This window comes from Anomaloglossus baeobatrachus, chromosome 6 (genome assembly GCF_048569485.1).
Source record: "Anomaloglossus baeobatrachus isolate aAnoBae1 chromosome 6, aAnoBae1.hap1, whole genome shotgun sequence".
In the NCBI taxonomy this organism is placed as follows: domain Eukaryota; kingdom Metazoa; phylum Chordata; class Amphibia; order Anura; family Aromobatidae; genus Anomaloglossus; species Anomaloglossus baeobatrachus.
In genome coordinates, this window is record NC_134358.1 from 527,875,316 (window position 1) to 527,892,963 (window position 17,648).

At 44.0% G+C, this 17,648-nt stretch overlaps 1 protein-coding gene across 1 annotated transcript in view; it reads right to left on the reverse strand.

Moving 5' to 3' along the window:
* Positions 1-17,648, reverse strand: part of GAD2 (glutamate decarboxylase 2) — a 175,316-nt gene that overhangs the window by 71,140 nt on the left and 86,528 nt on the right. Inside the window, exons 7-8 of the mRNA XM_075315540.1 lie at positions 15,683-15,798; positions 3,338-3,417 (exon numbers count right to left, since the gene is read on the reverse strand). Coding sequence (XP_075171655.1) covers positions 3,338-3,417; positions 15,683-15,798 — 196 coding nt within the window. The remainder of the gene's footprint in view (positions 1-3,337; positions 3,418-15,682; positions 15,799-17,648) is intronic.

A 17,648-nucleotide genomic window follows, 5' to 3' on the forward strand; every position in this document is an offset into this window, starting at 1 on the left:
GCAAAAAGCAGGTTTTTGATTATGACCACCACAGGAGAGTCTGGTGACAGGAATTTTTGTAGGTAAACAGGTGAATTCAATATTTTATATGCATTAAAGAATTATTTGGAACATGTTGTGGTGTATAATCTCACATATGATGTTGAGGTCAGGGCTATGTGGGAGCCGTATCATCGCTTCCAGGACTCCATCTCTACAATGAAGATAGTTTTTATGACATTGGCTGTATGTTTTGGGTACTTGTCCTGCTGCAGAATAAATTTGGAGCTAATCAGATGCCTCCTGAAGGTAGTGCATGATGGATAAATATATGCTTGTATTTTTTAAAATTAAGGACACCTAAGAAATGGCAACATTGCAGATGGTGGACACATCTGTTGGTCAAGAAAACTTAGTGCAGTAGATGAAAGATCATCCTTAATTCAGTTTGAATTAGGAAGATGTCCAGCAGTGCCATCAGCTCAGAAACGGCAGCAACCAGTGGTACCCGACTACACCCATTTACGGTTTGGCTAAGTCTGGCCAAAAATGGTCTTCCTGAGAGACTTTTGATGAAAAAAGGCCAAGTGACTCAGGTATGCACAAAAACATACTGGTAAAATGGCTCTGGACTGCTGAGTCAAAATGAGGATCTGTAAAAGAAGGTAGGTTTGTTGGCTGCAGGACTGGAATGTGGAACAATAATGAGGGTCTGCAGGCAACCGTGAAATGTGGTAGACGTTCATTGCATGTTTTGGGCCTGTAATTCAGCAAAAAAAGCTGGAAATATGATCCAGATTAATGGTGTCCTCAATGCTGCTATATAAAGGCTAATACCTGTCCATTATATAATATCATCAGGGAGGCGTCTGATTAGCTCCAAATGTATTCTGTAGTAGGAAAACAAGCCCAAACATACAGCAAACGTCATTAGGAGCTATCTTCAGTGTAGAGAAGAAGTCTTGGAATCGATCAATGACATGGTCCCTACATAGCTCTGATCTCAACATCAGTGGTGTAACTTGAAGCTCATGGGCTCCAATTCAAAAACTCGAACAGGGCCCCCAATTATTGCAAGTCTTTAATAGCATTGGTATTTTCTTATAGGCCAAAGGGACTTTTTGGACCCCTTGGGCTCCAGGGCATGGATGCGATTGCAACCCCTGCATCTATTTTAGTTAAGCCCCTGATCAACATCATCAAGTCTGTCTGAGATTACAAGATACAGAAGGATTTGACAATGCCAACATCAACAGAAAAAATGTGGTTCTTTCTCTAAGATGTTTGGAACAACCTCCCTGCCGAGATCCTTCGAAAACTGTGCAAGTGTACCGAGAAGAATTGAGGCAGTTCTTGAAAGCAAAAGGTGGTTACACCAAATATTGATTTAATTTAGATTTTTCTTTTATTAATTCACTTTGCAATCATAAATTGATAAAAATAAACTATTGACACGTCCATTCTTGAAGCATTCTTACATTGCAGCATATTTCCATGCCTGCCTAAAACTTCTTGCACAACACTGTATTGTATCGATCACCGTTGGGTGTCATCTATACTTATCCTTTGCACTCGTCTCTATGGATAGGTGCACACACTGATGTTCTATTTACCCCATGTACATGGAAGGATGGTGTCCCTACCCACAGGTAATAATGATAATGGAATAATGCAGAGATGAATAGAATAGGATGCATGCTACTCACAAATGACTCATATGATCTGGAATGCAGATATGTTTAAGACGTTGATTCATAGCTTGGACTGCATTACCCTAAATTATTCCCCCTTTAACAGATGGCGCCCAACATGGGGCTCAAATCCACGTTCCTGAGATTAAGAGTCTCATCCTCTACCGACTGAGATAGCCGGGCTGCAGCGGGGAGAGCACCGAATCCTAACCACTAGACCACCAAGGACTCTTGCGCAGACCAGACAGTGGGTGTGGTACACAAATCCATGCGCCATTTTGAGTTAGTATTGTTATTTTTGGTTATATTCATATAGAGTGAATACCGTCCATACTGTTCATAATAAGGGTACGACTATATGGGTTTCACTGACTGCTTTCATGATGGTGAAAACTGGGGTGAAGCAGCAGAGTCTGAGCTAGGGTCCAAATTAGTATACGTGTCTAATTAATTTTTGACTAAATTTTATTTTACATTCTTGTCTCTCCTGGAAACTTTTTCCTTTTGGGCTTGGAGGAGAATGAGGTGTCAGTACATTGTATACGTAATCTTGTCTAATGTAATAGTATAGGCTTGACCAACAAAGACATAGAGTCCTCATCTGTGTGCAGTTCTAATACTTGTGTCTTGTCTACTAGCAAATAGTGTTTTATCCTGCCCTTGTATTAGTATGTTTCACGGCTGTCTCTTTGCTTTATGAGACTTGTGACATATTCAGGACTTGAGTCTTTTCCATTCTTGATGCTCAATATTAAACAGGTTTTCCTTTCCTTTGGTAGTTGTAGGGTCAGTATTCCTTGACAGGAAGCAGGCTAATTACCAGCTCAAGTGTTTCCGGTTTGTGACCACTTCTAGTCTCTTTATATACCCTCTTCTACCAGCAGAGGGTGCCAGTTTTTCTCTTAGCCATTTGGATGCTGTTCTTGGAAGTGGAAAGAGCTGCTGAAACCCTCTGCTGAAGTTGCTTTGGTGGATGCAGTCTTGGTACTGACTGCAGCAGTCTGTTGTTGTGTTCCCCCATGTCTGTTTTCCTTCCCTGGTGTGTTGTTTCAGTGCAGCGGTGGAGCTAGCGTTCTTCACCTGACCCCTACCTAGCCAGGGACTATTGTAGGGTCTCCCGGGGCTTCAGGTTCCTGCTTGGTGACAGGTGAGGAACCTGAATAGGGACTGGTTAGGAGTGCTGTGTACAGCAGCAAGTAAGTGGTGGAGGTGTCCATCTTCCCTCTCACTAGTCCTGGGGCCCTCCGTTGTTATAGTGTCCCCAGTGTACCCCTTGTTTGTTGTGGTGTACTCCCTGTTGGTGTGTGTTTTGTCTCACCCCTGACTCTCCGCTTCTCCACACCGTTGACCTCTTTTCAGACATGAAGTAATGAAAGAGATTCTACGTTCACACTAACACAATGGATTTTTTAAGCACTGAATAGACTTTTGTTTTTCAATTCCCAATTGACCATGTAACTGAGCTTCTATTTTAGTTACACAATACGGTAAGGTTTGCTTTCGAAGGTGAATTGAGTTAATCCTTTTTTGGGTGGAAAACTTCAATAAAGTGAGTAAACCAGTATCTGCTCCCTCCGCTCCACGTCTTATCTCTCCCTGACCTTAATCGGTGAAGGACATAAGTTCTAATCTCCCACGGTAAATTGCATTTCCGGGTTCTTGCCTACCTTTCATCACACTTGATAAGGATCACACTGTCTGTGCCAATTCCCAAGGCTGCTGCTCCCTTCTTTACTGAAAAGTGACTCTGGAAAAGAACATAATTGTGATCAAATCAATGTATTTAAAGCAGATAATAGCTTTCTTCCATCAAATAAGCTGATCTAACCCATTGAACCGCCTATCTAAATAACTGATAAACCATAGTGAGCGATGTGTAATGTGCGGTGACATTTGGAACAGGAATGTGGAATATAGGAAATTGTGTTGGCTACTAGGTAAAAAAAAAATTAAAATTAACAATACAAATCACGTTTTTAAAGGGAGCATGTTGTGTTTTCTGGTTTCCAAGTCATCACCACTACCACAGAATGTTATGCCGGCGTCACATGGTACGATATATTGGGCGATATGTTGTCGGGGTCACGTCGGTAGTGACGCACATCCGGCATCTGTTAACGAGCAAAAATACTCATCTTATCATTGCTCGTTGACACGTCGTTCATTTTCAAAAACTCATTCCTCCTTCTGTGCACCGGTTGTTCATCATTCCCGAGGCAGCACACGTCGCTCCGTGTGACACCCCGGGAACGATGAACTGCAACTTACCTGCGTCCCGCCGGTAATGCGGAAGGAAGGAAGTGAGCGGGATGTTACGTCCCGCTCATCTTCGCCCCTCCGCTTCAATTGGCCGGCCGCTGTGTGACGTCGCTGTGACACCGAACATCCCTCCCCTTTCAGGAAGAGGATGTTCGGCGCCCACAGCGACGTTGTACAGGAGGTAAGTACGTGTGACGGGGTTTAACGACTTTGTGCGCCACGGGCAACTAATTACCTGTGACGCACAAATGACGGGGGCGGGTACGATCGCTTGTGCAATCACACGATAGATCGTCTCGTGTGAAGCCAGCATTACTCTAAGGATCTTTATTTTCATTTTATGTAGCACCAGGCCTAATTTTGCTAAAATGTAAGCTCAAGGACAGATTGCGCCAAAAGTTTAAGGGAACCTGTCACCAGATTTGTTCCCTATAAGCTGCAGCCACCATCAATGAGCTCTTATATACAGCATTCCACAATACTATATATAAGAGCCCAGGCCTATCTGTAGAGCGCATGCGTCGGTGGTCTTTGACCTTTCCCAGTGCCTGTGCATTACAGTACTTTGCTCTGCCCTCAGTAGGGCAGAGAGAAGTGCACGTGCACAGGACAGCAATGGAGGCCTCTATGTGGATGACGTAGGATGTGTCATCCACATAGCAGAAAAAGAGGACAATGATTGCAAAAAGATAGGAAGTGTCGGACCGAGACCAGCGACGCCCATTGGACCGCACCGCCCAGCAGGTGAAAATAAGTGTTTTTTTTACATTATAAAGAGCGGCCTGGGCTCTTATATATAGTATTTTAGAATGCTGTATATAAGAGCTCACTGGTGGGGGCCGCAGCTTATAGGGGACAAATCTGGTGACAGGTTCCCTTTAACTTTTGGCGCAATCTGTCTGTTCTGGTGCAATCACATTTCTGTCTGTTGTGCAACTTGTAATAATTCTGCAGTGAAAGCAAGTTGTCATTACGTCTCACACACTAAGAAAACCTGTTTATTATGCTATTTTGTGGGTGTGTTCTTCTTTCTCCTGTGTATTGCTGCCTGCTTATCATTGGTCAGCATCATACAGTGGGAAGAAGTACACTCCCCCAGTGAAATCTATCTGATAGTACTCACTTGGACTTAATGAAAATTAACTAATTATCTGCCAAATACTTTAATTGCTATCTCCGTAACTGAGAGTTGAAATTACATCATGTGTCCAGTTAAATGTGCACATTTTGGTGAAAGATCTTAGTATGTTTATAGTGGGTGAATTTTCTGCATGCCTATTTCCACACTGATATAATTTTATAGTGTGTGGATGATATTTGTTAAAATGTTATGCACTTTGCTGCTCCTGTATTACAATGCAGATTTCTATTTTATTTCAGATGGAAAATTTTACAGCCGGGACAGTTTTTATTAACATAGCCTTTTTTTCCATACTTTTTGGTCTTCAACTGACTATTTCCAGCTTTCTTTTACTCTGAATGGTTAATTCTCATATATAAAGCTAAAAATGACAAAAATTTGATGGCTTTTTGCCATTTTTGTGCACTGACACACATAATTACACATAATAATAATTGCATGTGGTTCAGACAGAGGATAATTGCTTGCATGTAGTCTCTTGCTTACTCTCAACCCCTGTAGAACCTCATGTGGGACTATGGACAAGGCTTAATGGCTTATGTAAATGGGGAGCAGCGGTGGCAATTGAGGTCAGCAAAGTACTAAAATGCTTTAGTTCTGCAATTTTACATAACAAGAACTCTGTGATTACAAGTACTATTCACCGAGCTTGTTGAGTCACTCTCGTGTCTCAATGTTCTTTTCTAAGTGTCAACCAGTCTCTGTTTGATTACTGCTAGAGAGCAAAGGAAAGTCTAATAAGTACTTTTTCCTTTGGTATTTCAGTAAATGGTGGAGCCATAATAGAGAAAATCACATCTATCAGGCACATTGATATTCCAAATACAAGCTGAGATGAGACATAATGCCTCGCTGTAGCTCACCCTCTTCTTCTCATGTCATTTACCATTTCATAAACTTCTCCTAAATGGTATTTTTAATTAAAAAAAAAAATTTTTTTCAAGATTAAGTAGAATTACATTTTTAGTACAAGTCATAGAAACCATATTTAATTGCTTGCTGACCAATATTAAAATTTGGGGTATTTTTTTTTAATAATAAGGGATGATCGAAGACCTCAAATATTCGGCTTCGCGAATATCCGATGAATAGGTCGCCGCTATGCCAATATTCGATGCGCAATGTAAGTCTATGGGAAGCCCGAATAGTTCCGAATAGTTGATATTCGGGTTTCCCATCGACTTACATTGTGCATCGAATATTCGCGAATAGTCGAATAGCGGCGACCTATTTGGCAAATATTCGTGAAGCCGAATGTTTGAGGTATTCGATCCCTAATGATAATGTTACATTCAGCAACACTATGCTTGGACTTATTGGTTGGACTTTTGACTTACACCTGGTAGACTAAACACAACATAGGTGTTCTACAGAATATATTTATTTTTAAAAACGCTTTTAAAATAATAAAAGGAATCATATCCGTTGACTGGCTGAGCAGGGATCTGCCATATTTGGGGTGTTGATAAGAGGAAGCAGAAGCCAGGGTGTGTTATGCTTGACAGACAGTCCTGTAGTTTCCTATATAAATGTACTCCGGCACACTAGTGAAAACATGAAAAAGAGTCCAGTATGGTGCTCAAAAAAATTATTTTATTTTTGTGTGTTCATATACTGTCCAACGTTTCAACCCTGTGGGGGTTTTCTTCAAGGACTATGTACAACAAGAATGACTTTCAAATTAGCACCCAAAGCAGATCAGGTAGGTACAGTAATTCTAGCGTCCACATATCACTGTGGCGGTATTTGATCTAATGTCAAATGTTCGGTATCACACCTTATCAATTGTGAAATGTGGTGGAGATGAGGTCCAAGACCGTCTTAAGTGGCAAAATTGGAAGGACTACAAGGTCTAGATGAATAACATGTGAAGCTACCTGTATAGGTCCGTGTTCAATTATGCTCCCTATTAGGTATTACATGAAAATTCAGTATATGTGGATCTGGCCAAAGGCTCTATGCAGATGGAGGACCTGGGGAGGAGCGTCATTAAGTCATTCTTGTTGTACATAGTCTTTGAAGAAAACCCCCACAGGGTTGAAACGTTGGACAGTATATGAACACACAAAAAATAAAATAATTTTATTGAGCACCATACTTGTTACGGTTGCTGCGAGCACTGGAGACTATGTCCAGATTTCTTGCTACTGCACATGTGCGAGCGCTGGAGACTAAGTCCAGATTTCTTGCTACTGCACATGTGCGAGCGCTGGAGACTAAGTCCAGATTTCTTGCTACTGCACATGTGCGAGCGCCGGAGACTAAGTCCAATCTTGGAGCCATTGCACATGTGCGGGTGACATCATCGCTGACACGAGGTCACATGTCTCTGACACCTTCTATGCCGATTGGTCGCTGGTCATGTGCTTGTGACGTCTTGCTCGGTGATAGGCCAGCATGACGTCACTTTTGTCGTTCTGGCAGCGGATTGGCTCTGGTGTCCTCCATCTTGGATGAGGCACAGAGTCTATATAAGACCCTGACACACGCCGCATGGTGCTCAGTCCTCTTGGTTCATGCATATGAGTAGACGCTCTGTGCGCGTTCCTCTAGGCATTCCTCTGTCTATACTAGGTGAGCGCTACCGGCAGGGTAGCGTTCTTATACCTTACAGCTTCGGCTGCTGTCCGTATCCTTACCTCTTAGGGGAGCGGACATAGGCAGGTGCCTGAGGCACATGGTCTGGCTGGGCCTTGTGATTCTACTCGTAGGTGGACGTTGCCACTAGGGTAACGTTCCTTATACTGCGTCTGGCAGTTGTTCGTATCCTCGCACACTAGGGGAGCGAACAGAGGTAGGAGCTTTGTGCGGCTTGCGCTGCTGTTCGTCTCTTTTGCACCACTAGAAGAGCGGACCTAGGCAGGTGCCATATCTAGTGGTTCGTGTCCTCGCACACTAGTGGAGCGAACGCAGGTAGGAGCTTTGTGCGGCTTACGCTGCTGTTCGTCTCTTTTGCACCACTAGAAGAGCGGACCTAGGTAGGTGCCATTTTGCACACATTGCCTTTGTCTCTGTGATTATTAACAGAGATCATTCCACACACCCTCCAAGTAAGGGAGGAATTGCTTTACTTTCTTATTATATCCTTCTGTGAGTTAACAGAGGTATTGCACTCTGCCATAGTCTGCAGCAAAGTCTTTGCACGGTGGACCCTGACTGTCTGATACTCCTTTCGGTTATTATCAGACAGCCCCCCGTAACATTAGGACTGAGCCAAGGGTCTGGCAGTTATGGCAGAATATCAGCAGTTACACCGTTACATACAAGTACTTGAGTCACGGCTCAAGAGTATAGAGGATAAACCTCAGACCATGGTGACATCTGCACATGATCCTCGACTTGCTCTGCCAAACAGATATTCTGGCGATGCCAGATCATGTCGTGGTTTCATTAGTCAGTGTCAGATACACCTAGAGGTCAACTCTTCTCGCTTCTCTACGGAGAGGTCCAGAGTAGGCTTTATCATCTCCTTACTTCAGGACAAAGCCTTAGAATGGGCGACTCCCCTATGGGAGCGCTCTGATGTGGTTACTCTGAGACATCAAGACTTTCTTGATGCTCTTAAGGCGGTATTCATGGGTCCGCAGGTTACCCATGATGCGGCCCTGAGACTGTTAGATCTATCTCAGGGTTCGTTATCCACTAGTTCTTATGCCATTGCTTTTAGAACTCTGGTGGCAGAACTAGATTGGCCAGAGAAGGTGTTGATTCCTATCTTCTGGAGAGGGTTGGCAGGCTATGTCAAGGATGCCCTTGCTACTCGTGAGGTCCCTGCTTCTCTGGAGGACTTGATCACAGTAGCAACGAGGATCGATGTACGCCATAAGGAACGTAGACTCGAGGTCTCTTCCTCACGCCCTAAGCATCGGGCTATTCCAGTTGTTGAGGGTCCACTACCATCTTCCTCAGCATCTGAAACATCTCCCACTCCTATGGAGTTAGGTCATATGTTCTCCAGACTACGCAAGTCTGGTCCTCCTATATGTTACGTATGTCGTCAGGCTGGGCACTATGCCAACAAGTGTCCTAGTCGTCAGGGAAACTCCCTGGCCTAGTAACCATTAGAGGGGGGTTACTAGAGACGTCTTCTGCACCCTCTAAGTGTTGTATCCCAGGTCAGCTCTCGTTATCTGAGAATACATGGCCTATTATGGCTTTTGTGGATTCCGGAGCTGACGGGATTTTTGTGTCCTCAGGATTTGTAAAGGGACACAATATTCCCTCTATCATGTTAGAGGCGCCTATTCCTGTCCGTGTTGTTAATGGAACTATGTTGTCTGACTCCATTACATTGAGGACAGTTCCCTTGCGCCTTTCCCTGTCTCAGGGTCACATAGAGGAGATTTCTTTTCTTGTTTTGCCTGAGGGTATAGACGACGTCCTTCTGGGTCTTCCATGGCTTCGGACTCATGCTCCTCACATTGACTGGGAGTCTGACAGCATTATTAGTTGGGGTTCGAAATGTCAGTCCCGATGTCTTCCCTTACCACCTAAGGTCGTTGCGGTTGCATCAACTGATCTCTCTCCCATACCTACACCCTATTTGGATTTCGCTGACGTGTTCTCCAAACAGGGTGCTGAGGTTCTTCCACCCCATAGGCCGTATGACTGTGCCATAGACCTTATCCCAGGTTCGGTTCCACCTAAAGGCAGGGTTTACCCCCTGTCGATACCTGAGTCGGAGGCCATGTCGACCTATATAAGAGAGAGTTTAGAGAAGGGGTTCATTCGTAAGTCTGTCTCTCCCGCGGGAGCTGGGTTTTTCTTTGTTCGGAAGAAAGAGGGTGATTTGCGTCCCTGCATAGATTACAGGGGTCTCAACGCAATCACAATAAAGAACAAATACCCATTACCTTTAATTTCGGAGCTCTTTGACAGACTGAGAGGAGCTCAAGTTTTTACGAAGTTGGATCTGCGGGGTGCGTATAACTTGGTACGAATTCGAAAGGGTGACGAATGGAAGACCGCTTTTAACACCCGAGACGGTCACTATGAATACCTCGTCATGCCTTTTGGGTTATGTAATGCACCCGCAGTATTTCAGGACTTCGTAAACGATGTGTTCAGGGATTTACTGTTATCCTCAGTAGTGGTGTATCTGGACGACATCCTGATTTTTTCTCCTGATCTGGAGACTCATCGTCAGGATGTCGTTCGTGTCCTTTCCCGTTTAAGGGAGCACTCATTGTTTGCTAAACTCGAGAAATGTGTATTCGAGCAGTCCTCATTGCCTTTTTTGGGTTACATTATCTCACAAGAGGGTCTGGCTATGGATCCTGCGAAGCTCTCTGCTGTCCTGCAATGGTCCGAACCTCATTCCTTGAAGGCGGTGCAACGCTTCTTAGGATTCATAAATTATTACAGGCAGTTCATACCCCATTTTTCTACTTTGGTGGCCCCTTTGGTGGCCTTGACTAAGAAAGGTGCTAATCCCAAAGCCTGGTCTACTGAGACATCTCAGGCTTTTGAGGCAGTAAAAAGACACTTTTCAACTGCTCCCGTTCTTCAAAGACCCGATGAGAATAAGCCCTTCCTCTTAGAGGTTGATGCCTCTTCAGTGGGTGCTGGTGCGGTCTTGTATCAAAAGAACGGTGCAGGTAGAAAAAGGCCGTGTTTCTTCTTTGCTAAAACCTTTTCACCGGCAGAGAGAAACTATACCATTGGGGATAGGGAACTGCTCGCCTTGAGATTAGCCTTGGAGGAGTGGCGTCACTTGCTGGAAGGAGCGAAACATCCTTTCCAGGTCTATACAGACCATAAGAATCTGACGTACTTACAAACCGCTCAGCGTCTGAATCCTCGCCAAGCCCGCTGGTCCTTGTTTTTCTCCCGCTTTCACTTCTCCATCAACTATCTGTCTGGGAGTAAGAATAACAAGGCAGACGCCCTGTCTCGCTCTATGCTTTCTACCCAGGAAGAGATTGACGAACCTCGTCTTATCCTTCCCTCCAGGGTTTTTCATACGCTCTCCCCTGTGACGTTAGACCAAATCCCACCGGGCAAGACCTTTGTTCCGCCTGATCGACAGAATGATATACTGTCATGGGCCCACACCTGAAAGGTGGGTGGGCATTTTGGTATTAGGCGGACACGAGAGTTACTCGAGAGGTGGTATTGGTGGCCACACTTAGCCAGCCACGTCAAGAGATATGTCGGTTCCTGCTACTCGTGTGCTCGCAACCGTCCATTACGGCAGAGACCGGCTGGGCTCTTGCATCCTTTACCAGTGCCAGATAGACCATGGGAGGTGGTAGGCATGGACTTTGTGGGTGATCTTCCATGTTCACAGGGACATAGATTTGTGTGGGTCATTACGGACCATTTCTCCCGGATGGTTCATCTCGTACCGTTATCAAGAATCCCATCTTCCAGGGTACTAGCCAAACTATTCCTCAAGCATGTCTTTAGGCTTCACGGGATGCCAGATCGTATCATTTGTGATAGAGGCCCGCAATTTACTTCCCGTTTCTGGCGAGATCTTTGTAGCCTTCTGCAAATTGAGTTGAATCTCTCTTCGGCATACCATCCGGAGACTAATGGTTTGGTTGAACGTACCAATCAATCTATGATTATATACCTTCGACACTTTGTTGCTGAGAACCACGATAACTGGTCCTCCCTCCTACCCTGGGCAGAATTTGCACTTAACAATTCGCTGGCTGAGGCCACTGGGCAGACACCGTTCGTACTCAATAATGGGCAACACCCTAGGGTACCGGTACCGTTTCCCGCTGCTGCACCTCCTCCTCTTGTGGCCGACTGGGCAACTAATGCCAGAGAGGTTTGGGATCGGACTCAAGAGTCGATCCAAGCAGCTAAGGACCGTATGAAGACGGTGTCTGATCGGTTTCGTCACCCGGCTCCTGTCTTTTCTCCAGGGGACTTTGTGTGGCTCTCTGCAAAACACGTGAGACTTAGAGTGAGCTCTGTCAAATTTGCTCCTCGCTTCCTGGGTCCTTATGAGGTTCTTCGACAGGTAAATCCTGTAGTCTACCAATTGAAGTTACCTGTCCATCTTAGGATTCATGACAAATTCCATGTCTCACTGCTAAAGCCGGCTATTTTACCTCACGCTCGTGAAGTGCACTCTCCTGCCTCTGATTCCTCTCGCTCTAGCTATGAGGTACGAGCCATAGTTGGTTCTAAGATGGTTAGAGGGCGCAGGTTCTTCTTGATAGATTGGGAGGGCTATGGCCCGGAACATCGCTCTTGGGAGCCTGAGGAGGCTGTCCATGCTCCCGACTTAGTTGCCGATTACCTGCGTCGCCGGGAGGGGGGCCCTTGAGGGGGAGGTACTGTTACGGTTGCTGCGAGCACTGGAGACTATGTCCAGATTTCTTGCTACTGCACATGTGCGAGCGCTGGAGACTAAGTCCAGATTTCTTGCTACTGCACATGTGCGAGCGCTGGAGACTAAGTCCAGATTTCTTGCTACTGCACATGTGCGAGCGCCGGAGACTAAGTCCAATCTTGGAGCCATTGCACATGTGCGGGTGACATCATCGCTGACACGAGGTCACATGTCTCTGACACCTTCTATGCCGATTGGTCGCTGGTCATGTGCTTGTGACGTCTTGCTTGGTGATAGGCCAGCATGACGTCACTTTTGTCGTTCTGGCAGCGGATTGGCTCTGGTGTCCTCCATCTTGGATGAGGCACAGAGTCTATATAAGACCCTGACACACGCCGCATGGTGCTCAGTCCTCTTGGTTCATGCATATGAGTAGACGCTCTGTGCGCGTTCCTCTAGGCATTCCTCTGTCTATACTAGGTGAGCGCTACCGGCAGGGTAGCGTTCTTATACCTTACAGCTTCGGCTGCTGTCCGTATCCTTACCTCTTAGGGGAGCGGACATAGGCAGGTGCCTGAGGCACATGGTCTGGCTGGGCCTTGTGATTCTACTCGTAGGTGGACGTTGCCGCTAGGGTAACGTTCCTTATACTGCGTCTGGCAGTTGTTCGTATCCTCGCACACTAGGGGAGCGAACAGAGGTAGGAGCTTTGTGCGGCTTGCGCTGCTGTTCGTCTCTTTTGCACCACTAGAAGAGCGGACCTAGGCAGGTGCCATATCTAGTGGTTCGTGTCCTCGCACACTAGTGGAGCGAACGCAGGTAGGAGCTTTGTGCGGCTTACGCTGCTGTTCGTCTCTTTTGCACCACTAGAAGAGCGGACCTAGGTAGGTGCCATTTTGCACACATTGCCTTTGTCTCTGTGATTATTAACAGAGATCATTCCACACACCCTCCAAGTAAGGGAGGAATTGCTTTACTTTCTTATTATATCCTTCTGTGAGTTAACAGAGGTATTGCACTCTGCCATAGTCTGCAGCAAAGTCTTTGCACGGTGGACCCTGACTGTCTGATACTCCTTTCGGTTATTATCAGACAGCCCCCCGTAACAATACTGGTCTCTTTTTCATGTTTTCACTAGTGTGTCATTTTTTTCCAGAGCACCTAACTTAGGTGGTTGAGCCAGGTCTATTCTACAGAGTATTAGTCCTGTAGTTTCCGACTGTGGAAGGTCACAACGTTTGGCTACACAAGCTGCTCTCTGACTTTCCCTTTTTTCCTGCTTGGGGTTTATCTTTTCTCTTTTGGACCCTGCAAATTTCCTCACCTTTTCATCTGTTATCTTCAGCACTTCCCTTGGTGTCTTTAAATACCCTCATTCCCCCATACTCTGTACTGGTGATAGGTCTAATACTCTTAACAAGTCTTCAGTGCAAGCAGTCGGCTTGTATTCATATTGAGAAACGTTTTGTTGTTGTTGCAGTTCCTCTCCCTGAGTCATCTGGAGATAAGTTATTAGTTCACTTCCCCTAGTTTGTGCTCCCTATGTGTTGTTTAGAGCTTAGTGGGGTTGACTCAGCACTCATCCCATTGTTCCCTACCTAGGGCCTATTTCAGGGTCAGCCAGGGTCAGGTAACCGTCTTGGCACATAGCTGCATAATCTAGGGTGGTGAGGAAAGCCAGGGGTCAGTGGTAGGTTTGGTCGGGTGTCACCATCTCTCCCTTCCCTAGAGACAGGGGTTCCCCTTCCCTTTTACCTAGCATGACACCAGCAGGGATGGTATATAAGTGGGCATTGAGGACGTTGAGTATGATTTCTGCAATTACATGCAGCAGCTTGAGACATTAAAAAAACAATATACCCTAGAACATCTATTTAATGAGCAACAGTTGTGCTATGGAATAATTTCTTTATCCTGATGATGTTAAACAGAGTTTATTAAAAAAAATTCTGCCTACCAAACTACTAACTAGATTTGGGCGAGGTCACAAAAAAGACAACTTACTTTTTAGCTGTTTATAGCGTTAAAATAACATACAAAAATATACTTTATTCCAACAGGTAAATTGGCTTACGAGTTCCCAGAGGGCATAACAAGTCCTTTAACGCTTGTTACTAATCCTTCCCCAACACCTCACCTTTGGTTTTAAAGGAGCGGTCTTAAACTCAAATTAATTTTCATCCCAAAGCCTATGTATTTAATGCCATAATCTAAACTATTTTCTAATATACTTTACTTAAGTCCCGTAGTTGTGTCCTGCTTTCTAGAGATGACAAAAACTCAACAAATTGTATTTTATGCAATTTTATATTAAAATTATACTACATATTAGATTAAATGCTATCTGTGTAAATGTTGTCTTTTTGTATTTGTTTGTCTTTTTTAATTGTGTGCCCCGATTTATAGTAAAAAATATCATATACTAATTTTAGAAGAAATGATAGATCCTCTATAAAGAATATCAGGATTAAATCTGAACCTATCCTTTAATTTTATTTGTACAATTAGGTTATGGCTGACATTTAATAGCATATTTAAAAGTACTTGAACTTTTATTTTTTGATGTTTTGGTCCAGCAAAAAAAACAAAAAAACAAACATCTATGAGGTTGTTTCAACTCAAAATCATTTAACCAATTACAACATTCTAAATCTAAATCCTCGACAATAAATTTCAGCATGTAACAAAGTGATAGATATTAAAATATTTAATAAAAACTCAAGAAAACAATTCTGTAACTAAAGGGTAGAACTAGAGTTGAGCGAGCACCTAACTATTCGTACTCGCTATACTCATAACGAGTACTGTCTACTACTCGAGTATTCGTTCCGAATAGCGTGTGCAATGCAAGTCAATGGGAAAAACTCACAAAGTAACGAGTAACCGGAATGCCGACTATTCATGCAAGTAGCGAATAGTTCGAAATTCAGGTTACTCGTTACATTGCGAGTATTCCCCATTAAGTTGCATTGCACACACTATTCAGAACAAATACGCATGTTGTAGACACCAAAGAAGAAAAAAGGATCCAGCACCCACGTCCAGAGTATAAATAAAACTTGATTTTATTCACATTCCATTAAAAGTGATAGAGATCACATCCATAGCATAAAAATCCCCATGGGAAATGGTAAGACGTAGATGGTACGCGTTTCGAGCTGTGTGCTCTTAGTCCAAATCCATTTTTTCCTCCTTCTAGCAAGTTGTAGACAGTATTCGTTATGAGCATAGCGAGTACGAATAGTTAGTTGCTCACTTAACTCTAGGTAGAACATATCTAAAATTTCTTAGAAATATAATACAAAAAAAGAAGTGACATACGTGTTCTGATGTGAGGGCAACCAGTCTTGGGATTGCTGACATCCCTTTCTCTTTAACTTCTGGGAACATCTTGAAACGTGCAATCAACATAGCATACAAGTTAGATATGGCACCACCTGGAGTCCACAGTAATACAATGTTACTTTTCCATTAAACCATTAATGCATTGTTCAATAAAATGAAGTTCAGGTACATACGAGTTTATTTTCTTATACAAAGATACATAATATTGCTTTGTAAAAAAGTATCTCTGAAATATTCACTTCAACCACTTTGCAATTTTTATTTGATAAATCAATAGGACACATAAAAATAAACAACTTTGTGATATCTCTTAGCAGACAGATTTACTTCTTTCTCTGCCAGAATTGATCGGTCATTATCAAAATTCTCAATTCTGAGGTAAAATCTATATTTGGTGAAGACTTTCCCATAACTGAGATAGAAGATGGCAGTTGAGATGCTGATGAGATTCTATGTCGATAGAAGAGGGAGGAGGAGCTGGAGGCAGAAGGAGGCGCTAGATGCAAAGGGAGCAGTTATAGGCAGAGCCCCACCCCCTTCTTCTATCTTCATAGAATGTCATCAGTAGCAAGTATGTAGATAGAAGTGGGAGAAAAGGGTGGAACTCTGCCTCTAGCTCCTCCCTCTGCCTCTAGCTCCTCCCTCTGCCTCTAGCACCTCCCTTCTCCCATTGTCATAGAATCTCATCAGTAACAACTGACATCTATGTAGATAGAAGTTGGAGCAGGGGGCGGAGCTCTGACTATAGCACCTCCGTCCTCTAGTCATCAACTGCCATCTGCTATGTAGATAGAAAAGAGTAGAAGGGGTGGAGCTCTGCCTCTAGCTCCTCCCTCTGCTTATAGCTCCTCCCTCTGCATCTAGCCCCTCCCTATGCCTCTAACTCCTCTATCTGCCATTAGCTCCTTCCCCTGTCTCTAGCTCTTCCCTCCTCCCATCTTTATTGAATTAAATCAGTAATAACTGCCATCTCCTATGTAGATAGCAAAGGGTAGAAGGGGCGAAGCTCTGCCTCTAGCTCCTTCTGCCTCTAGCTACTCCCTCTGCCTCTAGCTCCTCCCTCTGCCTCTAGCTCCTCCCTCTGCCACTAGGTCCTCCCTCTGTTTCTAGCTCCTCCCTCTGTCTCTAGCTCCTCCCTCTGTCTCTAGCTCCTCCCTATATCTCTAGCTCCTCTCTCTGCTACTAGGTCCTCCCTCTGTTTCTAGCTCCTCCCTCTGTCTCTAGCTCCTTCCTCTGTCTCTAGCTCCTCCCTCTGCCTCTAGCTGCTTCCATCATAGAATCTCATCAGCACCAACTGCCATCTCCAATCCCAGTAATAGGAAAGTCTTCACTGAATACAGAATTTACCTCTGAATTGAGAATGTTTATAATGACTGATCAATTCTGGCAGCGAAAGAAGCAAATTTCTCTGATAAGATAAATTACAAAGTTGCTTATTTTTATGTCAACTATTGATTTATCAAATCAAAATTAATACCTCAGTTGTGCTTTAAAGGGGTTGTCCATTTTATCCTTATTTTAAGAAATATGTTGGAGACATAATTTTGTGACACTTGATAATTAGAGCTAAACAAATCTGAGAAAATTTGGTTTGCCAGATTCACTCAAACTTGGCCGTCAAATTAATTTGATGAAAATTAATATGCTGGTAAAAGCCGTTAATTATTTTATAATCTCTCCAGAACACAGAGCTATGTTTAATGGAGTGGTTAAAAAGAAAAAAAACATTATATTCACCTCGCCCCTCATTTGTTGTTATGCTGCGGCTTCCCGGTCGGTCCTCCTCTGGATTGTTTCTCTAAGGCTCTGGTTTATTTCTCACTCTTAGGCCACTCATGTGCTCGCTAGGCCTCACACAAAGTTGTGACGTGAATTTCCCTGCAACATCAAGACGCCACCTGAGGATTTATCGGTATTGGAGGCTCCATAGAGTGCAGAGAGT